The 26,295-nt window shown below is 45.2% G+C and overlaps 1 protein-coding gene across 2 annotated transcripts in view; it reads right to left on the bottom strand.

The window, feature by feature from the left end:
- The window catches only part of KIF20B (kinesin family member 20B), a 109,999-nt gene that overhangs the window by 33,719 nt on the left and 49,985 nt on the right, over positions 1-26,295 (bottom strand). For both annotated transcript variants that reach the window (XM_075935118.2, XM_075935117.2), the window contains 7 exons: positions 22,198-22,363; positions 16,299-17,508; positions 14,503-14,641; positions 12,727-12,849; positions 12,188-12,248; positions 5,791-5,916; positions 5,362-5,498 (listed from right to left, as the gene is read on the bottom strand). In XM_075935118.2, the coding sequence (XP_075791233.2) occupies positions 5,362-5,498; positions 5,791-5,916; positions 12,188-12,248; positions 12,727-12,849; positions 14,503-14,641; positions 16,299-17,508; positions 22,198-22,363 (1,962 nt within the window). The remainder of the gene's footprint in view (positions 1-5,361; positions 5,499-5,790; positions 5,917-12,187; positions 12,249-12,726; positions 12,850-14,502; positions 14,642-16,298; positions 17,509-22,197; positions 22,364-26,295) is intronic.

The raw sequence follows: 26,295 nt of genomic DNA, 5'->3' as shown, positions 1-26,295 counted from the left end.
ATCCCTAGCGACTTCAGGGTCGCTCTTGAGTCCTTCAAACTATGAAGCTTGGAATCAGTCTGCTCTGAGAATAAGGCCGGCCCCTCAAAAGGCAGGTCCTGAATGGTGGTCTGCACGTTGGGTGGGATGCCAGACACCTGCAGCCACACACTACGCCTCATAACAACCCCTGTGGCCATAGTGCGGGCTGCCGAATCGGCCGCGTCCAGGGCTGCCTGGAGAGAGGTACGTGCCACTGCTCGTCCCTCGTCCATCAGGGCCCCGAATTCCTGGCGGGATTCAGGAGGAAGCTGGCTGGCAAATTTCTGCATAGAGGCCCATGTGTTAAAGGCATAACGCCCCAGCATTAGTTGCTGGTTAGCTATACGTAGCTGGAGGCCCCCCGTGGCGTAGGCCTTCCGGCCAAGTAGGTCCAATCTCCTGGGCTCCTTCAGAGTAGGACCTGGAGGCCCTTGGTGCTCCTTCTGCCCTGCGGCTTGGACCACTATGGATCCTGGAGCCGGGTGGTTAAAAAGATGCTTGTCCCCCGCCTGGGGTACGTAGTACCTTCTCTCGACCCCCTTCTGGGTCAGTGCGATAGAAGCCTGCGTCTGCCACAGAGTTTTGGACAGTTTGTCCACCGTTTTATTCAGTGGGAGCGCCACTCGACCAGGGCCCGCTGCCTCTATGATGTCCACCATAGGATCTAGGTCCTCGTGAACCTCCTCGTGCTGGACCGTAAGATTGACCGCCAGTCTTTGGAGCAACTCCTGGTGCGCCCTGGAGTCCATCGACGGGGGCTGGGGCGCGGGGTCAGCCAGGGCCTCATCTGGTGAAGATGACGAGAACTCCCTCAAGGGAACCGCCTCCTCCTCGCCAAACTGTGCCCCTGGTTCCCCCTGGGCAGAGATGTCCATATAGGTTGAGCCCGGCTGGGGCATAGCCCCCTGCTCCTGACCAATAGCCAGGGGTCTTGGCATTGCCGCTATAGACGAGCGGTCTCCAGGCGGGGGGGCTGGCAAAGGGGTGCCAGATGGGGTGCTGCTCCTTCAGGACAACCCTGCCGCCGGCCCCGTAGGGGGAGGCCCCTGGGCCTGGTGGTATGCCCAGGGCGTCCAGAATGCCCACTGAGGTTGCCCCTGCCGCTGCTGCTGGTCCACCGGCTCCCGGTGAGAGGATCTGACCGATGAGCGAGACCTATGACAGGGCCGTGACCTGTATGATGACCTGGCCGATGCCACCGATTCGGCCTCAGACTCCGAAGAGTACTCTGATGCTGACCAGGGAGGGGCCGATGAAGCCTGCACCTTTCGCTGCGCTGCCATGGCCGATGGCTTGCCCCTGTGCACTGCATGCGGTGCCGGTGGGGGCATAAGTGGAGGTCCTTGCTGTAGCGGTACCGTGCCCAGCTGCATCTGATAGGCCGGTAAATAACCCTCCAGTGCCGTCGTGTGCAGCGGCACCGCGCCCTGCTGCTGGGTTGGCGCTCCCAAGGTGTGAGCAGGGATTGGAGCCAGGAGAGGCATCAGCGTCGGTGCCGTGCGGGGCGCCTGCTGTGGCACCGCAGATGGCGCATAGTACGGTGCGGGGCCCTGCACCGCCCAGGGGGCCGTCTGCGGCACCGGACCCTGCACCGGTGTCGGTGCCGTTGGCGCCGCAAGCGCACTCGCTCCCGGTGCCGTTGGGAAGGGGCCCGGGGTCGGTGCCGGCGTTCGTCCCGGCTCTGGTGCCGGTGTTCTTCCTGGCACCAGGAAAAACTGCTGCTGGGCCGAGGCCTGCCCTTCGCCCAGAGGGTCCCACGACCCGGCCATAGCCTGCTGGGGGGCACTTAAGGCCGGTGCCGGCATGGTCCGCTCCTGCGGCACCGGGCCCTCTCCTTCATCCACAGCCATGTGAATGAGGTCCCGAGCCACCTCAAAAGTTTCTGGGGTGGAGGGCCGACGGACCTCTCCTAGCCCCACGGGCTGCCCCGGGCTCTTGCCCTTGTCCGGGCTGCGCCTCTTTTTGGAGGACTTAGAAGAAAGGTGCCTCTCCTTAGGGCGTACCTTCTGGGCACTCCTCTCTGCCGAGCATCCCCTCGAGCTCTTGGAGGCCCTCGGCACCGGGGACTGCGATCTGTGTCTCAGTGCCTTGTTGTCCGACGGGGGTGCCGCCGACGGTGTGCTGCGGGCAGAGTGAGGCCGCTCCTCGCTCTGAGGCTGCAGTGCCGACTCCATTAGCAGGAGTTTCAGCCGGGAGTCCCTCTCCTTCTTGGTCCGGGGCTTAAAGCTCTTACAGATAGAGCAGCTTTCAGCTCGATGGGCCTCACCCAGACACTTTAGGCAGTCGGAGTGGGGATCTCCGCAGGGCATAGGTTTGGAGCAGGAAGCACAGGGTTTAAAGCCCTGGGGCCCTGGCATGCCCTCCCCTCGCGGGAGGGTTCCACTGCTCCCCTATCTAACTAAATATTTACAACACTTAACTACTTAACTATAATACAACAGATAAGAAATAAGCTGCTAAGAGATAGGCTATCAGCCTGAAGCATGCTCCAGCTACCGTCACAGGCGGTAAGAAGGAACTGAGGGGGTGAAGGGGCCAGCAGGGATATATATGCACCGGTATACCGGCACTACTCCAAGGGGCTCCCTGCTGGCCCTATGGATACTGCTAAGGGAAAAAAGCTCCGGAATCCATGCACGCGGCGCGCGTACACCTAATCAGAATGGACATGAGCAAGCACTCGAAGAAGAACTATGATTGGCCAGAAAGGCCGAATAGTTCGCCATGCAGAGTGACTGTGGCAAAAGAATATACCTTTCTGCCTAACAAGTCAAGCTTCTTAACGTCCTTGTCTCCAGCTGAGTTTTTATATTGAGGTGCCTTAGCTCTTTGCTGTGCCGCATCCAATACAAGGGAGTTTGGTTGGGGGCTATCTATCTCCAGTATCGCCTCATCTAGTGGGAGGGCAATTTTTGACGAGTGGGATGGATGCAGGTTCCTCAACAGGTGATGTTGTTTCTGCTAGACCTCTCCCAATTAGACTCTCTGGCTCTCGGCAACCCTTTTAAAAAGCTCTTGGAAGTCCTTTAGTTCATCAGTTGGTGAGGTATCTCCCTGGAATACAGCATCATCAGGGGAAGATGAGGCTACATCTGCCGGGGACTGGTGGTGAGTGTCCTCCATATCTAAGAGATGGGTGCTCTCCGCTACTATGTTCTGGGTCACCACTGGTTGGTCGCCAGAAGGCTTAGGTGATCTGTCCATGCGTGGAGAAGCGGACCTGCTCTTATGTGGTGCATCAGATGAAGGAGCCAGTGACAGTGATATGACTCTCGAATGGGCAGGTGAGTGTAGTGAATGCTCTCTCAGAGTATAGTGCCTGTGCCAGTGGTCGTCATGGTATGGCGAATACACTTGATCACCTCTGTAGTGTTGTCTGTAGTGAGAGGTCCTGAATAGGAGGGAGATCTTGGTGATCTGGAGTGTCCTCTTGAATATGAGGTGATGGAGAGTTATAGCAATGATAGTAATGACGTCTCTGATGAGGCGACATACTGGGTGCACGGTATTGTGAGCCAGAGATGCGGTTGGTTGAACAATACGAACGTACCGGTGGAAATGGTGGTTCAGGAGAGAAGGGTTCTGCTTCAGGGCTGGGAGATGGAGAAGGAAGTCTGTGCGCCTTCTTCCTCACCCTGGCCGGTGCCATATCCTGTCATGTTGGTGATGTGGATGGCGTCGCCGATTGAGCAGTGGTCGAAGCACTCGGTACCAACGTACTCAGCACCGGAGATGGAGTCAGTGCCGGGGGCGGAGTTGGTGCCGGCGGGCTGGGTGCTGATGTAATCGGTGCCGGGGCTCTCAGTGCCGTAATGCCTGGCAGTGAGGTCACTGGTGCTAACCGACTCAGTACTGAGGATGTCAGTGCAGACGGCGCCGTCGAAGTCGACTTAGGGCGAGGTGCAGTACGCTCTGCAGGGCTAGGTGCCGAAGCACTACGCACTTGCTTCTCTTCTCCGGTCTATAGGTCACCGTAACTTCTGAGGTGCCCGGCTTATCACCTGTACTCACTCTGGTCGGTGGCAAGGAGTGAGACTGGGAAGGAGCCTTCTTTTTATGTACCATCTTAGATAAAGTGTGGCGAGGCGACTCCGGTGGGTGGTCTGACTGCGGCCCGAGGGCTTTGTCAAAAAGCAACAGTTTGAACCGCATTTCACTGTCTCTACGTGCCCTAGCAGTCAGCTTTGAACAATGGGAGCACTTGTGTGGAATGTGCCCCTCTCTGAGGCATCTTATGTAAGATGAGTGTCCGTCTGAAGCGGGCATGGACTCCCTGCATGCCACACAGTTCTTGAAGCCTGGGGAGCCAGGCATTTCGATAAACTGTCTAAGACTAAAAACTATAATTTTTTTTTTAAAACACGCTAACAATAACTAACAGGATGATAACTATTTACAAATGTTTTAATTCTGTCCTCTCGGATTCTGTGAGGAACAACGTGAGAGGGAGATGTTTCTCAGTCTGCACCCAAAGACTGTTAGGAGGAACTGGCAGGGCCGGACCGCGTGACTGGAAATGGCGCGAGAAGCCGCAAGATGGCCACCGCACATGCACAGTCTGGCAAACAACAGCTAGAAGATCTCCGGCGCCAGGATGAGCCTGACACCCACAGTGGAGCACCCACAGGGACACTACCCGAAGAAGAACTTCTAGTTTTGCAGACAAGCCCAGGCCAATTTACAGCTTTGCAAGGTCATACTGCCTGATCTTCCGCAATCTCCCTTCCCAGAGAGCTGCCTGCTGCTAAAAAACCACCCTTACCCAAGGCTTCAAACATAGGTCATCATCGTAAGGAAGTGGAGGTTAAGGGTCAGAAGACAAAAAAATTCATTATCATAAGAGATTCTAATCTGATGGACTAAGCATGGGACAGAGCAGAGGTTTGGCATAGACACCTTCCACAGCATTAAGCCTTTTTGGACTTGCATCCCTTTTAGTTACTGTGAACACTTCATATATCAAGTGTTAAAAGGATAGATTTTGCATGTTCTAAATAACTGTGGTTATTTGAAAAATTATGAATTGGAGAACTAATGGAAGAAAATAGCAGGTTGAAAAATATAGAAAGTTTTCAAATGAGGTTTAGCCAGAGCCCAAAAAGAAACTAACTTTTGTGGAAAAAGGATAAGGATTGGTTAGACATGTCACATTTGCTGCACAGTCGTTAATTATGCAACGTTACTTTACCTTTCAGAAGGAAGTCCTTTACAAGTGTGACACAGTTAGCATGTGTACTTTTATAGCATTCCCTACTTCTTTGGTTTAAAAAGAGGTGATGTAGCTGCTTGCCTGCTTTAAATTGAATGCTCTATTATTAAAACTAAGTCACCAAAATTTACCTTAAGTCTTTCTTGCAGACTTATTAGTTCTCCATTGACTGCATCTAGGTCTTTGTCTTCATGTTTGTTTATTTTTTGTAGCAACTCACTATTACTCTTCTCCAGCTCTATATATTTCTGCTTCCATTTTTCTAATTCTAGAAATTACACAAGAACAAGAAATAACACGATTTGCATCAATTACAAACTTCTTACCACATTAGCCCTCCTCTTCTAGTACAGTCCCTCAGTCACAACTACTGAGAGAGCAAAGATATAGCAGAAATGCCACCAGTAGGCCAAATCCTGTAGTCCCTAAGTAAAAACTCCATTATTGTTTTGGATTTGGTGTCATACAATAGTTACAAAACTCAGTGATAAAAATGGAGAATCATTCCTAAACATCTAAAAAGTATGTTTTTGCTTCTACTCTAATTTTAGGTAGTTTACCAGAAATTAATCTCTCAGTCTCTTCTAATTTGGCCTCTAGCACTTGATCTTGTTCCAGTTGGGTCTGTTCCTGTTCCTCTAACGTCAGTCGCATGTCTTCAATTATTTTTTCTTTTGCATGCAGATCTGAAGATTTAAAAACAGATTTTAAAAAGGAGGCTTTGTTTTCTCCCCAGCATTCCACCCCAATTTAGCATGCCCATTAAAAGCTTTGGATCCGAAGCTCTGTCAAAGTACAAGAACAAACTTAAGATCTGATGGTCTGAGTTGTCAAACTTGGGTATCACCAATCATGAGAGGAACAAAAATTATAAACCAATGCATTAGTAGCAAAAGGTTTATCCCAACAGGATTTTTGGAGGAAGAGCATTTACTCATTTAAAAGTTTCCCCGTGAGAGTCTTTTTCCAATACTATAAGAGAGGGTAACAACTGTTCAACTGAAGTATGCTCATAGAGTTTGCAACATGTAACTATCATTAACAAAGCAGCATTTTAATGTGAGATGTAATTAAAATTATAGTTCACACCTTCTCAGACTTTTAAAACAGGTGGGTTTACAATTCCCACACAATACTTTTTAATTTTATTTTTGGAGAGACAGTTGAGAATTTATAGCCTTTTCATCAATTTCTGTCTAAATAGGAAAGCTGAAACAGGCTAAACAAAAAGAAAGGTTACTTACCTCGTAACTGTGATTCTTTGAGATGTGTTGGTCATGTCCATTCCAATATAGGTGTGTTCATGCGCCGTCTGAGACTTTTCCCTCAGCAGTACCCTTAGGGTTACTAGAGAGCCCCCGGAGTGGCACAGATATATTGGCCCATATATACCCCTGGTGGTCCCCTCACCCAATCTATTCCTTCTTACCGGCATATTCCGAATAAAGGGTGGCGGGAGGGGATTTGGAATGGACATGAGCAACACATCTTGAAGAATCACAGTTATGAGGTAAGTAACCATTCTTTCTTCGAGTGATTGCTCATGTGCATTCCAATATAGGTGACTCCAAAGCAGAACATAACTAAGTGGAGGGCTGGATGTCGAAACCAAGGAGGAGTTAAGGACTGCCCTACTTAGGGCAGCATCCTCTCTGGCCTAATATGACAGGGCATAGTGGTTGGCAAACGTGTGGACCAAGGACCATGTGGCAGCCCTACAGATGTCCAGGATGGAAACCTGTGCTGAGAACGCAATGGAAGCTGCCACAGCTCTCGTCAAGTGTGCTCTAAGGGTTGGGGCTGAAATGCCCGTTATGGAGTAGCACTCCCTGATACAGGCAGTTATCCATGAAGCGATCCGCTGAGTGGATACAGGTTGGCCTCTCATGCATTCCGCAATAGCTACAAAAAGTTGCGGTGATTTTCGGAACAGTTTGGTCCTGTCTAAATAAAAGGCTAGCTCCCTACGGACGTCTAATGTGTGTAAAGCTTGCTCTTTCCCTGATACATACGGTTTTGGGTAAAAAGCTGGTAGAAAATATCCTGGGAAGTTTGGAATGCAGAAATGACCTTCAGCAGAAAGACTGAGTGAGTGCAGAGCAGAACCTTGTCCTTAAAAAATACTGTGTAGGGGGGATCTGATGTCAGTGCCCTAAGCTCAGACACCCACCTCACGGATGTGATAGCAACTAGGAGGGATACCTTATATCATAGGTGAAGGAGGAAGTACATGGCTAGTGGTTCGAATGGGGGCCCCATAAGTTTGGCTAGCACCAAGTTTAGGTCCCACTGGAGAACAGGTTGCCAGACATGAGGATAGAACCTATCCATGCCTTTTAGGAACCTGTTGACAATTGGGTTGGCAAATACCATTTTCCCCCCTTCTCCTGGGTGGGAGGCCGAGATGGCCGCTAGGTGGACCTTAATGGACAAGAAAGAGAGATGCTGGAGCCTAAGGTCCAGCAGGTAATCCAGAATCAGGGGGACTGGTACCCTCTTCAGGTGCACCCCCTTTTGAGAAGCTCAACAGCAAAACCGCTTCCACTTAGCAAGGTACGTGGTTCTAGTGGAAGGGTTTCTGCTACCCAGAAGGACTTCTTGAACTCATTGGGAGCACTGGAGCTCCTCCGTCATTAACCATGGAGCTTCCACGCTGTTAAGTGGAGGGACCGTAGGTCTCGATGATAAAGCGTGCCCAAGTCCTGGGATATCAGGTCCAGGACTAGCGGGAGGGTTATGGGCCTCTCACATGAGAGGTTGAGGAGGAGTGAAAACCAGTGTTGCCTGGGCCATGCTGGGGTGATTAGAATTAATGATGCCCTGGACTCCTGCACTTTCAACAGGACCCTGTGAACTAGTGGGAAGGGCGAGAAGACGTGCAGCAGGCCTTGCGGCCAGTGGAGGAGGAGAGTGTCCCCTAGGGAACCCCGTCCCTGTCCCATGAGGGAGCAGTAGTGGGGACACTTCATGTTCTGCCCTGTGATGAACTCCCCACATGCGGAAGATGGATTGGGCAACGTCCCAATGCAGGGACTACTCGTGGCTTGCAAACGATCTGCTCAGTCTGTCCACCAGGACGTTTTGTGAGCCCGGGATATAGGAGGCCATTGGGTGGATATCTGCCCCGATCAGCTCCCATAGGCTGATCGCCACAGATCACAGGCGACGTGAACGAGCCCCGCCCTGCTTGTTTATATACGCCACCACTGTTGCGTTATCTGACAGGATGAGGACAGGCTTGCCCCTCAAGTGGGGAAGGAAAACCGCACAAGCCAGTTGGACCTCCCTGAGTTCCCTGACATTGATATGCAGGGAGGTTTCATGGGGGGGACCATGTACCTTGAGTGTGCAGCTCTCCCAGGTGGGCTCCCTAACCCATGTCCGACATGTCTGTGACCAGTCGGATGGATGGAACTGGCCAGGAGAATGGGACCCCTGTGCAGATTTCCGCTCGATGGGTCCACCACTCCAGCGCAAGGAGGACAGGGGTGGGAATGGTTAACGTTCTGTCCCAGGAGTGGACAGCCGGGTTGTGGACTCGCAATAGCCACGTCTGTAGTGGGTGCATGAGCAGCCTGGTGTGTTGCACTACATAAGTGCAGACAGCCATGAGGCCCAACAAACACATGCAAGCCCAGGCGGTGGTCACTGAAAAGTTCGGGAGTGACTTGATCGCCAACTGTAGTGTGAGAAAACGGGAGCGGGGTAGAGAAGCTCTCTGAGACTGGGAATCCAGGGTAGCACCCACAAATACTATTGTCTGAGTAGGAATTAAGGTGGATTTGTCCAGGTTTAAAAGAAGACCTGGTTCTTGAGAAAGTTTGCCAACTGGGTTTCCGACTCCACTCGGAGGAGCCAATCGTCCAAATAAGGGAACACTTGGACTCGCCTTTTTCTGAGCTCAGTGGCCATTACCACCATACATTTGGTGAAGACCCGGGGAGCCGTAGAAGTACCAAAGGGAAGGGCTGTGAAATGGTAGCTGTCCTGGCCCACAGTGAATCGCAGAAACCTTCGGTGGAAGGGGGCGATTGAAACATGAAAATAAGTGTCTTTTAAGTAGAGAGCAGTGTACCAGTCTCCAGGAGCTAGGGAAGGAATGATGGATGCCAGAGTCACCATTTTGAATTTTGTCTTGACAATGAAGAGATTTAGAGCACCCAATCCTGGGCCTCAGAAAAGGCCCCCTTTTGCTTTTGGGACCAGAAAGTAGCAGGAATAAAAACCCGTTTTGAAATTCGGGGAGGAAGGAGGGGTGGGGGGCAAACTCATTCCACTGCCCCCAAGGTGAGAAGATGGCAAGCCTCCTCCTGTAACAGAGGCTCGTGAGAGGAGTCCCTAAAAAAGGGACAGGGTAGGGGGTTGGAAAGGAGGGGGCGAGTGGAAAAGGATTACATAACCCGTTTCCACTATCTCCAGAACCCATCGGGATAAACAGTCCCGGAAGGGTAACGGGGAGACTGGCAAGGAGTCTTCGGGGGTCCCGTCAAAACACCTGTTGAGACCCAGGAGGCTTATTGGGGGGGCCCTGGTTAGAATCCAAGGCTAGGTGAGGACGGTGCCTATTCTTCCGGCCATTATTACCCCTGCCCCTACGTCGGGTAAAGTCGGGACATGGTCCCTGTGGAGGCAGTCTAGGAACATTCCTGTTGATACATGACCGCCTCTGGGTGGCAGGTGTGTGTAGACCCAAGGACTTTCATGTGGCTCTCATGTCCTTCAGGCCATGCTGGTCAGTTTGCTCGGAGAAGAGCAATGTGCCTTCAAAAGGGAGATCCAGTAAAGTGTTTTGGACTTCCAGCGGCACTCTGGAGCCATGAACTGCGAGGCAGGATCACTCCAGTGGCCATGACTCGTGAAGCCGCAGCCGCCACATTGTAACGTCGTTCGGGAAATTACTCTCCCCTCTTCTTGAAGGGCCTTATACTCCGCACAGGAGTCTCTGGGGAGCAAGTCCATAAACTTGTTCATTGATGCCCAGGTGTTGTAGGCGTATCTGGACAGAAGGACTTGTTGATTGGCAATTCGGTATTAGATGCCCCCGGATGCATAGACCTTTCTGTTCAGTAAGTCGGGTCTTTTTAGCCTCCTTATTCTTAGGGGGTGGCCACAGGCGGTTCCTGCCTCTCCCTTTGGTTGACCGCCTGAACTACTAAAGAACCCAGGGGAGGGTAGGAGAAGAGGTGTTCATTACCCTCCTGAAGGACAAAATACCTCTGTTCTGCATGTTTATCGGTGGGCGGGATGGACACTGGGGTTTGCCACAAGGCTGCGGAAATCTTGGCTACCATCTTGTTGATCAGCAATGCCACTCTGGAGGGAGTGTCTGCATGCAAGATGTCGACAGTTGCGTACGCCTATGGGGCTCAAAAGGGCCACTGTGAGGGTGTTTGGGGCGACCATGTCTGCTGAACTATTGGTACGGGGATCAGCTGAGCCCACTGTTGGTACCAATATGGAGAGGCATGGTGCCGGCACCAGTGTTGTGAACAGGACCTGGATCCCCCCAAAGACCATGCTGAGTCCACGTCGGAGTCGGACAAGTACTCCAAGGGAACCATGGCATTGCCAATGTTGATTGTCCTGCAGCGTGCTGAGACATGGCTTCTGGCTTGCCACGGTGCCAAGGTGGAATAGGAGGCATGGCCAAGGCAGGATCCCTGATGGTAGGTGCCGCGGTGCCAGTAGCAGTGTCGGGCAGGTAATCTGCGTCGCATCCAGTGCTGGATCCGTTGTCAGTGCTAACGGCACTGGTGTGACAGTAGCTGGTGCTGGGAGAGGTGCTGCATACGCCACATGGCTCTGCTGCACCTCATGTACTGTTTTGCCAGGCACCCTAGGAGGGGAGCGGTACCAGGCATCCCTGTGCCGTCTTGAGGATGCTGGGGTGGGGAGAGAGAAGAGTCTATAAGGACCCTTGCTGCCTCCAAGGCCTCCAGGGTGGACTGGTCCAGGAGATCCTCTAAAGGACTCACATCCCTCCGGTGAAGAGTAGTTGCACGACCTAGAAGGCCCAGGCTCTGGGGACTGGCTGGCGCCACGTGCCTCACTATAGAGCACATGGAGGGTGCGTACCTGGGCAGAGACCGACCCCTGTTAGGCCTCCTGTTCCATAGCAGTACCAGCGACTGGGAGTGACATCTGGCCCTCTGCAGTACCAGGGAGGCACGGTGTGTGGAGCTGTCACACACTAAGGCCGGTGCGCTGTTGGAGCTTGGTGCTGAGTCCAGTGCCGGGGCCGGCCAGAGTGCCGCCTCCATCAGGAGTGCCTGGAGCCGCGACGCACGCTCTCGTTTGGTCCTGGGCTTAAATGCCTTACAAATTGTGCACGCATCTGTAATGTGCGAGTCTCCCAAGCACTTCAAACACGATGAGTGTGGGTCACCACATGGCATAAACTTGTTGCACTTCTTGCAGGGCTTAAAGCCTTGCGGGCCAGGCATGCTGTGCCGTGGGTACACATTGCACCGCAGCAGCGTAAAAAGAAAACTACAAATGAAGTCTAACTAAATTAACAGGTACTTAACTGAAGATTGCTAACAAAGGAGGAACAACAGTGAAGAGAACGACTCAAAGACAAGCTAAGGGTTGTCCCAATGACCGTCATGGCGGTAAGAAGGAACTGAGTGGGTGAGGGGGCCAGCAGGGGTATATATGGACCAATATATCGTCACCACTCCAGGGGGTTCCATGCTAGCTCTATAGGTATTGCTGAGGGAAAAGTCTCCGATGGCACATGCACACACACCCCTATATTGGAATGCACATGAGCAATCACTCCAAGAAGAACTGCAGCTTATGATCTCACTATTGTAATACTAGGTTTGAAATTTGTTCTAGTCAAACAATATTTTTAAAGTATGAATATATTAAAAATGTGTATGCAAATTATTTACACAAAAACTCACTATGCTGCTGATTCATGATAGGATATGAACAAAAATGGCCATCACTTACCTTTACATGCATTCTGGTATTGTTTTGAGATTTCTTCTATCTTCTCATTACCCAATAGTTCCTAAGTAGTATATTGACAGGAAATATGTTTGAAAACAAAGATGCATATTGGCATTTAGTAAGAATCTGGAAAGTCTCACTCAGAGCTTTATTAAGCAATGAGCAGATACTTAATAGCGAGTAAATCTGGAATACATAGCTTTTCCAACCACCAGAAAGAGGCATTCCAACTAGAGATGTCAGCAGTTAACCGGTAAGCAACACCTGGTTAACATTTTCAGATCAGATCCTTGCCCATTCATCTATTATTTACTGGACACTTAATTCTATCAAAGGGAATTTGATGAAGCACTATGATAAATTTTTTTAAAATGTTCTTGTCCAAGTTACTTTTAGCATGGCTAGTTCTATTTTATCCTATTTCCTGTGACGGTCTTAACACTGTTTAGACCTTATATCATTAGAAACTGATAATTAGCTCAAGACAAATGGAGGATATATCAAGTCATTTAACTTCTATAAGAATTTTTTTAAAATACCTTTTTAAGTTGCTGGATCGTCCGATGTTTCATATCTAGTTCCTCAGTGAACTGGTTTTTAGTTTTCTCATGTTCATTAACTTTGCTCCTCAATAATTTTTCCTCTGAACGCATTGTGCACACCTGCAAAGTAGTCCAAGTCATGAAAGGATAAGCAAATGTTCACAATTATCCTACATTTGTTTGCTTTTTTAAATGGCATAAATAAATTGTATTTACTAATAGTATTTAACATGGTTACATGAGAAGCTTTCAAATAAATTAGACAATTCTCCATTTTCTGAAAAAATGAAGGTACAGAGTTCTCCGCACATTTTCCTCTCAATTAAGAAGGAGGTCTGATCACTGAATGGGAAGATTTATTGTGTTTGACAGATATCAATAGAGGTAACTTGGTCAGGTAAGAATTTCAGCTGTATATATATAAAACCAAAAAGTTAATCTTTTAATTTTCAATGGTTGAGTTTTAAAAAAGAGGTTTTGGTTCGCATTTGACCTCAATCCTTTCCTGCCCCTTCTCAAATGGCTCAGGATTAAATATTTAGGATGCTGGTTAGATGCAGTAGAAGAAGTGTTCTCTCTTACCCTGGGTATACAGCAATACATGTAATTAACCACTAGTGCAAGAGTACACACATCAATTTATTAAAATTCAAAATTGAGTGAGTAAGCATTCAGTGTAAATTGTGCTACTGTTTGGTAGTTACAGTAGAGTCCCAATTATCCAACCTTCGCTAATCCAACATTCCGCTTTATCCAACATAGCCGGATAAACCCTGGAGTGCCATGCGGCATGCAGCCTCCCCAGCTGAAAAGGCTCCAGCAGCAGCCCCTGAAAGCAAAACTAAAACCCCACACTGCCCCCAGCCGCCTGCCACGTGACTTGGCCCGTTTCTCCTTCCCCAGCTGCTGACGTCCCTTGAATTGCAGTGCACGGTGGGTAATTGAGAGTCCAGCCCACACGTCGGAGACTCCTGCCAGTGCCACTCGGTCCCCATTCCTGCCTGCAGCACCCGGAGCGATGGGGCAGCGAGCGGGGCTATTCTCCCGGCCCGTGCCTGAGGGAGGGAAGGGGCCAGGCCACCCGAATCAACTACAGGTAATTCAGCACTCTCTATTATCCGACACTTTTGTTAATCCGACTACCTATCAGTCCCGTTTAGGTCGGATATTGGAACTCTACTGTACCTATTAGCTGCTAATACAACTAGAAGTTATTCTATTGTATTTCCTTTCACAAATCAACAGATTTTGAAACCCTCATTTTAAACGAGCAAGAGAAACAACATTAGCTCTCTCCCTTTCTGACAAACTTTTGCCTCTCTCCAAAAGGCTACTTAAATGTGTTCTCTTCATAAGAAGTCTAGTCTTCATCAAACTAAGAAATGGAAAATCCCAAAGTTAGTCCTGTAAGACGACAAATTTCACAATGATACGATTAGATCAGTCTGAAAAGTTCGTCTCAGTAACCTGATTGGCCATTGTTTTCGAGTCATCTTGAACCCATTGCCAACATGCTACTCGCAAGAATGTTTTGACATGTAGGCATTGAAAGGAAAAAAATATGAGTGTAAATCCTCAGTATCTTATAGGTTTTGTATCAATATTTTTCACGTTCATTTTTACTCTAGGTTCAGAATTCTAAATCTGAAGATGTTTAAAATATTATTTTAATATGAAATGCTTTAAAAATTCATGTAACCAAGAGCACATAATTGATTAGCAGAGCCCTACATTTAATCTGCAAAAGAGTGTTTTCCCCTTATGGTTACAAACCTCTTTCTGTACTTGCTGAATTTGTTTCTTGGCATCAGCTAGCTTTTCTTTCAGATCTGCATACGCCTCGTCTTTCCTCTGAAGATCCATTTCTAGACAACGTATGAAGGCAGACCTCTCAGAGAGTTCTTTCTTTACCCTGGGGATGGTGGAAGACAAGAGGAAGGATTAAATATCAGCTTATTTTAACTTGCTCAATATTATAGAGGAAGGAGTTAGAGATGTGAAATAAAATAATTTCAAAAAGGTAACCACTAGGATTTTTAGAGGTTACACGCATTGTAGGCTCTGCAGCATTATTTTTATACTACAGATTCCACAGTGAACCTGGCAACGACCCCCCACTCGCGGCAAGCCAGCATGTAACTGTAGCAGGAACCAATAAGCTGATGCTTATCAGTTAACTGTTTAAACAGTTACACTTCTCCATCCCTAGGAGTTTTAAGCTGCAAAATAACATTTAACTGAAAATCTTCAGTGTGTTTTTGTTGTTTTTAAAAAACACACTTCTGTTTTGTGTTTTTAAAATCACGGAAAGTCATGAACTTTGGAACAAAGCTACTTAAGAGAGTTCCTTTGATGTTCCATAAATACAAATGCAAGCAACAACATACAATGAAATTTCTTTCCTGTGATTTAATTAGGGGAGAAGCTGTTCAGCACTTTATAAACTTAGGGCCCAATTCTTTCATCCTTACGCTAATACTTTATATTTCATAATTACCTTTGATTTAAATGAGACTCCTTGATCAGTAAAGTGCTACATATTCAACAACTACTATCAACATTTTAATAATTTTGACAGGTCAAGAGTTGCCTGCTTTAAAATATTGCCATATATGAAGTTTCTGCTTCATCATTTGAATTTTCTACTCTAAAAAGGTTGCATAGCATCAGGATGTGTTACAGGCAAGCTGATAAAATTTGTCTTGCCAGATGAATATTAACAGAACTACAAATACAGGGGCCATTTTAAACACAAGAACTACTTTAGTTCTGTGAAAGATTACACACCAATGTAATACACAATTAGGTACACTTCACTGTATAGCATTATACAAGCTGATGTGGAAGACCCTGAACATTCATATTCTGAGAATTCTAGTACAGTAGAGAGATTGTGCTTAAGACAGACACTAGAATCTGGTGGATAGCATATTTACTTATATGCTTAATGATTCTTCAGGCTATGTCCATTTCACTAGTAGAGATATAATTTATAGTTAGAAAATACTGTGATTACAGTAAAGATGCAATACCATAAAGTGAAAATACCTGATCAGACAGTCTCCACATGACAAGATAGCCTAATGTAATTTTTAGAGGGGAAAAACAACCCAACCTTCTCCCCCTAAACCTCAAGACCTATTTACTACAAAGAGTAGGTACGCTGTAGAAAACTTGAAGTTTTCAATCCTTCCCAATAAAAACAAGTCAATATTCCTGCTATGAGTATTAATTTAATAAAATCAATCTGTTTTGCAAAGTATATACTTAATTGCAACACCTATGTTTGTATTCATGTTTCCTTCTGTATACTGATGCTACAGGAAGGAAGCTACTTACATAAACGCAGTATTACAAAAATGAACAATTAAACAAGTGGAAAATAGCCAGTAGTGTATACAAATGATTTTCAAAGAGAAATTTTAGTATCTAAACCATTTCTTAATTTAATTTGGATAAGTACCTTAGTGTTATTTGGAAGAGAATAGGGACACATTCAAACTACTCTCATTTTAGATTTCATCTCAAGTGTCAATGCTGTACTTCATCTCAGTCAATGATGTACTTACTGTTCTGTAATGTTTTTTGATTCTTCTTCTTCTCTCCCCTTTTCCTGAAGTGAATGTTCAATAGTTTTCAAATTATTCTTCAACTGTATGATTTCCTCCTTCAATTTTGTTTCCTGATCATTTAATTCTTGGATTTTTATTTCTGAATTCATACATTTTTTTTCCAGGTCTTTTACATCCCTTTGCATATTTAAAATTATAGATTCTTTTTCCTCAATTATTTGTTCTAACCTGGTTGCATTGTCATCTTTTGCCCTATTAGCTTCCAAGAGGCATTCAAGCGCTTTTATTTTCTTTTGGTGGCTGGCACTTTGTTTCTCAAACTGAGATATTACTCTCTTATCTTCAGCTACACGTTTTTCAGAATCACAGTTTTTTTCCTGTAATTGTTCTTGTAACTGCTTAACAAGGTTTTCCCTTTCTTTTATGGACAAATTACCCTGATTTGTAATGTCATCCAATTGTAGCTTTAGTTGACTGTTCTCGTTCTCAGCCTCCTGGATGGTCTTTTGTAAATTTTCAACTTGTTGAAGGAGATTTTGGATCTGATTACTTTTTTGGGAAGAGGCCTTAATAATTTGCTTGCATTCTTTCCAAATACCTTCAATAGTGCCATGGAAAGAGCTCTCTCGTCTGACATCTGCAATATCAGATTCTTGGCATTGTGTATTTAAGGAATTCAGCTGAATTTGCCAAGGTTTATCTTTTTGAGATTCTCCCAAAAAATCCTTTAGCTCAATATCTGCAGTACAAGATTCTAAATCAAGTTTATGCAACTCATCTATTTTTGTCTGCACTGCTTTTATTTGTGACACTTTGACTAGGATGTTTTGACTAGAGGCTTCTACCTCTTTAGTCAGCTGTTTAATTTTCTCCTCTTGCTCTTTATTTATGGCTTTCTGTGTATCTAATTCAGAAACTATTTTTTCATAACTAACCTGACACTGCTGGAGTTCCTCACTCAAACCAGAAGCCCTTTCTTCAGATGAAGAAAGCTCCAGGTACAAGTTTGCTACCTGTTTACTGAACCCTTCTTTTTCCCTTTTTTCTTTTTCAAATTCTGCTTTAACTATAGCTAATTGACTGTCTAGGGATTCACTTCTTTCTTGTAAATCTAATATTTCTGTCTCTTTTTCTAGTGTGTTTTGCTGCATGTCTTCAATTTTCTTTTGGTCTATTGCATCACCTTTACACCCATTTCTAATGGACCCTATAAAAAGAAAAATAAATATCACTTTTATTACTCTTGAAAGCAAAAATGATATAAGCCATTATACATACCAAGAAGTAAATTTCCAAACTTAGCAGGAGATTTTGGTTAGGGTAGTAAAAATTAAATGTTTACATTATGCAATACTTTAAAGCGATCCCCAAACCTGAAAAATACATGTTTGAACAGTACTATAGATACTATCTGCCTTAGATTTACATGGTATGCATACTCTAGAGACTTTCAGTGAACTGTTATATGAATGGCTTGACATTGATTTGTACTCTGCAGGTTCCCAATTTACTGCAGTGATTGTACAACTTTGACTTCTAGTGCACAAAAAAAAAACTACATGACACTCCCACATTTTCTTCTTCAACTGGTCCAACAATCTTACCTCCTACAAATATGCCCATCTGCCAGAAGCAGAGAGAAAGTAGGAGTTTGCTGGATTGTGTAAAATGTCCACAGTTCTGCCACAACCAACAACTGTCTACTGAATCTTTAAGCAAATAAGTTGCATCCTTTCCATTAGATGCTGAAGGTTTGCGTTCCCAGATCTACTTCTGATTTGACACAATGGCAGCTTAAGTGTTAGTATAAAAGTATATTGAAAAGTCACATTTGTGTGCAGAAGGAAGTAAAGAAAGGAAACTTAAAAAAGTGAAAGATTTCTGCACTGCCTTCCTCACACATGTATGAAGAAATCCACTTGAAGACAAAATGTTGACAGTGTTGAAACTTTAAAAACTTCAAGCGCACACTCAGCTCTCAAAACTCACAGGCAGTCTGAGCTCCACCTTGAAAATGTTATTGTTTTTATTACACTAAAGCTGATTAACTATCAATGAGCAACTGGATCTCCCATTGACATCAGATGGAATCACTTCTCAAAAATTTGGAAAAAAAAATCTAATGCAATCATACATAATAAGTGTTAGGGAGGAGTCTCCTGGTCAACCATATAAGCTTATTGAAAATGTTTCTCTATATTCAGAAATTTTTAAGGAAAAAATATGAGGAATATGAAATCTTTGTAGAAAATGGTGCAGTTTGAAAACCCAGGAGGTTATACGTAGACTTTACAACTACTATGAGAGTACTTTGGAAATTCACAGCAGTACACCTTGAGAAGATACTGAACTAAACATCAGTGTGTGTAAAGCAGGCACCCAGGGTCACAGCATGGAGAGGCACCTCTCCCCTGGTCCCAATCCAGGTCCTGCATCAGGGAGAGAGCTGTGATGAGTCCTCTCTCCCTGTTGCAGCCCATACCCTGAACCCTCATCCCTGGCCTCAGCACAGAGCTGACACCCTCAGCTGGAGTATCCCCTCCCTTTACCCCAAACTTCTTCCCCAGCCCTGAATCCCCTCATATACTCAGTCCCATCTCCACCACATTCATTTTGTTACATGCACCAATATGGTGCTCTGTGTTTGAAACTCGGACTTCACAGCTCAGTGGCTAAAAACCAGCATTAGAAACACTGGAAAGGCAAATGGCCAGTTTCATGTTGACATCCAGCACTCTTCTTCACTGGGTCCAAAAACCAACACAGGCACACACATAACCTCCACCATATATTCTCTGTATTAAGTTATATAATAAAAGTATGCTGATGACACACAGTATATGTGGCTGACTTTGCGACTGAAATAAATAAAAGAAAAAAGCCTAGTCTGACACTATTACTGTGACCATATTGTATGTTAGAGAGAGCCCGAGAATCAATTCCAAATATTTTTGGTTTGTTATAACTGATAGCTAAGATCATTTGGGGAACTTGTAGTGCTATAACAGGCCATGTGATTTTCAATTTGCAGTATGCCTACACTACAAGGGTATTTCAAAATAAGTTATTTCGGATTAATAACTCCCAAAATAACTATTTTGAAATTGCATGTACACACTACAGGAAAGCCTCAAAATTAATCCAACTTGGCACCTCTAATGTGAATGTGCTACCTTGATTTAGAGCCCCAGGAGGCATTGGGGAGTAATTACTTTGAATGGCCCTGGGGAGGAGCTATTTCAAAATAGCAGCAGTAGAGAGAAATAGCTATTTTGAAATAGGCATTATTTCTTGTGAAATGGGGTTTCGTGAAATAAGAAGCTTGTTATTTCAAAATAAGTTCGAAATAACAGGCTTGCTGTGAGGACGTCACTTTATTTCAAAATAACGCTGTAGTGTAGCTGTGCCCTTAGACAGCCCATCTGTGTGAAGAGAATTCTTAAGATTTTATAGTAAAATTCTATAGTAAAGGTTGCAGGATTGTTGAAATTTGTTCTTCCACTCTGAGTTTTTGTTGCTAAAATTTACATTATCTTTCTCTGTGACAAGCAAAATTTGAGAAAGAGACATTTGGACATTTTGGAATTATGTACCTAAGGGGAAGCAATAATTCTCCAAACACTTTCCAGACAGTCAATCAAGTGGCCTTTAAGATTTGACTGAGTACTCTTGAAAGAGAGTACCAAAAACTAAGTTTTACATTTTGAAAAGTTTGCATTTCCTGACTCTGCAAATGTAACAGTAGAATAACTGCACCACTCTACAGTCTGTTTTCCTGTTCAATGCAGACAAATAATATTTAAAAATTTCTATCAGGCATGAATATCAATAACACAGAAGGTATTTCATATGGTCTGTAGTAGCAAGGTGTTTAATATCTGTTCAATTTTGTCATCACCTTCTTCCCTGTTGGCAGTTACAAGGGTTGATCTATGAAAGTGAAAGTATGCAGATCCAAGGTTGGCTCTAGGTCTTTATAGGCATATTAGTTCCTTCTCTTGTCAGAGAAAGCAACATCAGCAGCTTGCTCACCTGCTATGCCCTAGACCAGGGGTCTCCAGCCTTTTTAAGCACGAGATCACTTTTTGAATTTAAGTGCAATCCAAGATCTACCTCAAATATAAATACTCTTGCCCCACCTCCATCCCTCCCCTTCTCTGATGCCCCGCCCCGCTCACTCAATTCTCCCTCTCTTGCTCACCCTCACTCACTTGCTCACCCTCACTCACTTTCATCAGGCTGGGGCAGAGGGTTGAGTGCAGGCTCTGGTCTTGGATTAAGGGATCTGTAATGTGAGAGGGGCTCTGATCTGCTCTTGGGGCAGGCAGTTGGGATGTAGAAGAGGGTTCTAGGTGCAGAATCTGGGACCATGTTTGGATACAGGAGTTCTTGGGGTGAGGAGGGGAGTCATGACAGTGATAGGTTTTCAGGATGTTGACTCCAACTGGGCACTGCTTACCTCAGGTGGCTGCAAGGTAGTGATACAGTGGGGCTAAGGCCCTAGACCACTCCCTAAAGTACCCAGCAAACTCTCTCCCAAGTACTGTTGTGCCCCCTGTCTGCTCTGTGGAGAAAGGATTCAGAGAGGGAGGGGGCACCTTGACATCAGTGCCCCTCTTCTCCCTCTACTGTCCTGCACAGCAAGCAGGAGCTCCCCAGGGGCAGGGACAGCTCCAAGGCAAAGGGCAGGAGATGAGTAGCAGTGGGGGGGGAGGCAGCTGAAGTGCTGGCACTTGATACCCTCTTGGCCAAACCAGTCAGGATCACCTGTCATAGGCTCCAAGATCTACCAGTAGATCCCAATGTGCTGATTGGTGACCACTGTGCCTAGACCTATGGAACTTACTATACCCCTCCTCCTTTGCTTAGCATGACTCTGAATGGAATGCCTTTGAACAGCTGTTACTTCTTAGTCCTATACAGGGGGCTGGTCTACCTGCAACTCCGTGTTTTGCTTCTCATTTTACTACCATATGTCTTTTATGATCCCAAAGCACAGGCTAGATAACTTTAATCCATCTCCAGTTGTTAACTGGGGAAATCTTTAGCTCATTACTTGAAAGAGTAGAAAAATAACTTCTAGCCTGTCCCATTACCTCCTTTCCTTAACTCCTGTTTAGGTCAACATATTCCTGTCTGCAATCCCCACTCAAATTGTGTAGATGTTACACCTGTTATTTGATGTTCCTTAGCTTCTGGAGAGGTAGCAACATGATCCTTGGTGCTAGGAGGCCAAGGAAGCTCATGGTTCAAGCACAGGGAGATCTCAGCACTGCAGACACTGAACCACTATGTAGATTTTGGCCAGATGTTACTAGAATGCCTACTTAGTGTAGTTTCTCCAGTAATGAGAAACACTAGATTCCAAAATTAATTTGAGTTTTAACAGTATCAGTTTTGCATATTATATATAGATTTTTTAGACTGCAGCGTTTGTACGTTTCTATAGGATAACCTAATGAAACACCTTGCCCAGAAATGTGTACAGCATACACATACTATATGACAGAGTGCATCAACACTTCAGAGATTTAAAAAACAGCTCAGTGGGGAAAACAGTAAGGTTTAAGAAGGTGAACAGCAAGCCTGGCAGACAAACAGGAGTTAAACATACCAGTTGTAGTCAAAGGCCAAATAAATATCTTATAAGACGTATTAGCAGATAAAGCAGAGAGAAAAGCATGACATATAAAAGCAGTTTTTATTTTAAAGTATGTACAGACAGTTGAGACATTTTACCTACACACAAGACAATGTAAATAGTTACTTCCATTTAGCATTTAATGTTGCTTTCTTCTCCTCAGACGATAAAGTTTACGAGTTGCAAGTTTTTGTTCTGGCATTGGAATCAAATTTTTTCGAAAGGCTCCCTGTTTAGCTGTGGAAGAAATGATACCTTTCTTAGTTGGTGGCTCTTCCTCTTGGGTAGGCTTACTTTCAAAACAACGTTTTCTTCCAATGTCCAACATACTCTTTACACTATCACTAGACTGAGTGCCTTCTATAGTCCCATTGCTGTTCTCCTTTGCCATTTGTCTTCTAATAGTAGTCAAGGTGTTGTCCTGTGTTTAAATAAAAATTAGTTACTACCTATCATTATACAAAATGTGCAGCAAACATGTTACAAGCAAGCAAATAATTTCAATTTGATATTGAAAACAAAAATGAGAAATAGTCACACACAAAAATCCTTGTAGGAAGATATTCTTTTCTATAGTCTTTTCTATGGGCAATAAAAAAAGTGTACAATGCTTTGGAATACAGAACACAGCACAAAGGGGAAGAAAAAATACCAACACAGATAATGTGCACAAACCAGTGACATTACGCATTCCATTGATAGAACAGTAATATAATTCAAAAGTAAAGCTTTCTGAAGGAAGGTACAGAAACTGTGTGTTTGATTTTTTACAAAGGGTATGTCTACACTTGCACTCTAGTTCGAACTAGGGATGCAAATGTAGGCATTCGAAATAGTCAATGAAGAGGGGATTTAAATATCCCGCGCTTCATTAGCATGATCTCACCGGCGCGTTTCAAAACAGCTGTTGATTGTAGTTACACGTTAGCGAGATGATACTAATGAAGCACGGGATATTTAAGACCCCGCTGTATTGACAACAGCCGCTCCGCGAGTTACGAACAAGTTACAGACCAATGCTTGGTCCATAACTCGAAGTGTTCGTAATTCAGATCCCATAGTGTTACATGGCAACCGCGCTGTTTATAAGTGCGGATCGCCATTCGTAACTTGGATCTGCATTTGCGACTACTTTGGGCGCAAGTGCGGATGGTCGTAAGTGAAGGTGGTCGTAACTTGGGGAGTGGCTGTATTTCGAATGCCTACATTTGCATCACTAGTTCGAACTAGGGTTCAAGTGTAGACATACCCAGAGTGCTTACACTTTATCATCTTCTCAGAAGTAGATCTCAGTAACAGCTTTACGCCTTCCTCCTCCCAACACCACTTGATATAGTTTCTAATTAGGATAGGAGTGCCCATCATAAAATATTAAGCCCAAAGTATAGTTTGGCAAATGCTTTCATCTCTTCTGTAAATTTAACCAAATATTAAGATTAAGGTTTTTCCATGAACAAGCCGAAGCTGACCAGATAAGGCAAACATGTCACTAAATTTTCACACGACCATGTCATTAAGAATTGTGGATAGAGTTACGGTTTGTACTTTCACACCTGACCAAACTACAGATATACAAACATTTTACCAACAGTTCACTTTGGGAAAATTAATTAGAGAATGAGGAAATGATAACAAGAGCCATATCTTGTATAAGTCATAAAAAGTTTCAGAGTATAACTAAAACCCTCAAAAGCAATCATACTACTGAAAACAGAAGGGCAGGAATAAGATGACTCTGTTAATTTGCTTCCCCTAATGTACGGTAAGGAATTAATCGGTTTGGAGCTTGCAGAAAAAAGTGAATGCATACAGATAATATAGCTGCAAATAAAAAATTTTTACCTGCCACTGATCTCCAACTGTTTCAGACTAGCTGACACTTATTGGATTTAGTGTGTGCATTAAAGTCAACACCACTGAAGTGCTTATAGACCCATCTCACCTCAAAGGTTGCTACCATGGTTGTAACCAGTATTCCCTGTAAGCTGTGCAGTTGTGCATCTGCTCAGGGCAGATTCAAATGCTGCCCAGCCGATCAGAAGAGTGCCCACACTAGTTTGTCACATGGATTGGGGCACTTAAAAAAAAAAAAAAAAAAAAAGGAAAAATCCACACATGGACAGAAAAGATTAGAAGGAACATTGGTTCTAACAATTGAAAAAGTAGAAAGTCAGTCATTTCAAAAGGCATGGGGCGGGGGAGGAATGTCTCTGGCTAACTGTTCCATACTACCAACTAGGGATGTCAACCGAGTAGCCGATAACCAATTGCTTATCTGTTAACAGTCCTGGTTAACCACAAAAACCCCACTCCACCCCCAATGCATGCTCTGCATTTAAAACTCGGACTTGCAATCGGGCTCAGTCCCAGCCCACCAGTCCAAGTGTTAAATGAGGAGCACGCAGGGGAGCTGCTTGCCACCCCACGCTGCTGCATCTAATACTGAGGAGCCAGTGCAGGGTGGCAGCAGCCCATGTCCGGGGTGCAGCCCCAGACCTTCCTGTGGACAGCAGCTGCTCCAGCATCCCACAGAGCAGCCTCTGTCTGCAGAGAGCTCAGGCCCGTCACAAAGAGGAGCTGCTGCCACCCAACATTGCTGCCTCTGATACACAAGGTAGCAGGGAGCTCCCCAGAAGGGGGCACCAGGATCCAGACATGCCCCAGCTGTTGGACCTACCCCCAGAGGTGGAAGCACTGATTAATAATTTTAGCAGTTAAATTAAATCGTTTCTAACATCCCTACTACCAACTTCATTCTGTATCCAGGTAGGGGGATGGTAACGAAGATACATGTAGAATGCCTGCTTTGTCTCCAAACATTTCTGATATCTTCTCTTGCTTCTTCTACTTTTCACCCCTATTGAAACTTAGCTGTCAGTGCAACACTATATCCGTTAATGATCCTTCTCCCTCACACATCAAAATGAACTATGGCACAGCATTGGGGGGCTGATGCTTTCCCTCTGTCTCCAACTCCTCATTTCCTCATACATACTTTCTATTCTGAATTGCTCACCAAAGTCTCCTTTAAATAACCTATTGCTCCCCCTCCTCCAAAGGCATTATTTATTCTGAGTTTCATAACATTCTAACTCTAGTCTCAATGGTACTTGCAGGAAGGCATAGTAAATCAGCTCATCCCATGGGACTAGAAATGCATCTCCCCGGATCTCTTCACCAGTCCCACACGGGAGCAAAAGCGAGGACATTTGGTGTTCCTCCCAGTTACAAAAAGGTATGTTACTGAATAGATTCCCTCTTTCACAGGTGGGGCAAACACTTGTGGATAGAGTTCCCACTCGCAATCGATGGTGAAGTTGCATCTCAGAGCATCTGCCATGGTGTTGTGGATAAATCTCTGTAACATTTCCATATAACCATGTATCATTCTCATATAAGTCTGTATTAAAAGAAACTTGGTACGTCGTGTGTGTGTGTGTGCGCGTGTGCGTGTGTGTAAATAAAATCTTGTCCTTTTAGATATATCTTTACGTTAAGCCTTCTTATAGAATCCCTTGTATTAAGAGAAACCTTGTATCCAGTCTTTTCCATAGAAATTTTGTATCAAGCTCTTTATGTGTTATAGGTGTTAGGAATAGTTAAGGTAAAGAAAAATGTCTCTTGCTAGGAGTAGAATAGATCTCTCCCCTTTCATTGATTGCCCTGTTGAAATGAATGAAGTGTGAATAGAGAATGAAAGGTGAGCACCTCCAGCAGCAGTTGCAAGGGTGGAGAGGGGCTGCGAGCCAGATCCAAGATAATACCTGTGAAATGAACTCATTAAAAAGAAGATTGGACATATAGAGGGCCTTGGGAGTCAAGCAGCAAGTGCCTGCCCTTGGAAGAAGCCTCTTTGAAGCAGCATTAAAAGAGATGAGGCGATGACTAACTGGCTGCATAAGAGGGATAAATACGAAGCTTCTTGCAGAGGGACCTCGGGTTTTTGTCCGGTCAACATCGAGGCATCAATCCGGATCGGCAGAAGCCCGGCTCCACCCCTCCCCCATCTAACTCTCCTTACCAGTGTAGTTAGGGGGAGCGACTACTGGTCACAAGATGGGGTGTGTGTGTGTGTGTGAGTGAGAGAGAGAGCCTGTGCGCGCGCACACATGAGTAACGTATCATATGCATATGATAAAGTATTGATTGATATATGTATGCTCAATAAACATGGCATATTGCCTTATCCCCCCGAAAAAGATCCCGGGTGCTTCTTTTAAGCACAACATTGTTCACCGCTAGTAAGTATGCTGCTTTTAATGTGACTCCATGTTGGATGCACCAGTTCCAAAGGCTGACCACCTCCACACAGAGAGATTAGGAACGTGCACCTCTCTGTCTAGGTAGAACATG

The sequence above is a fragment of the Pelodiscus sinensis genome, chromosome 8, assembly GCF_052426305.1.
Source record: "Pelodiscus sinensis isolate ZL-2025 chromosome 8, ASM5242630v1, whole genome shotgun sequence".
NCBI lineage: Eukaryota > Metazoa > Chordata > Testudines > Trionychidae > Pelodiscus > Pelodiscus sinensis.
This window is presented reverse-complemented; position numbering and strand designations above follow the sequence as displayed.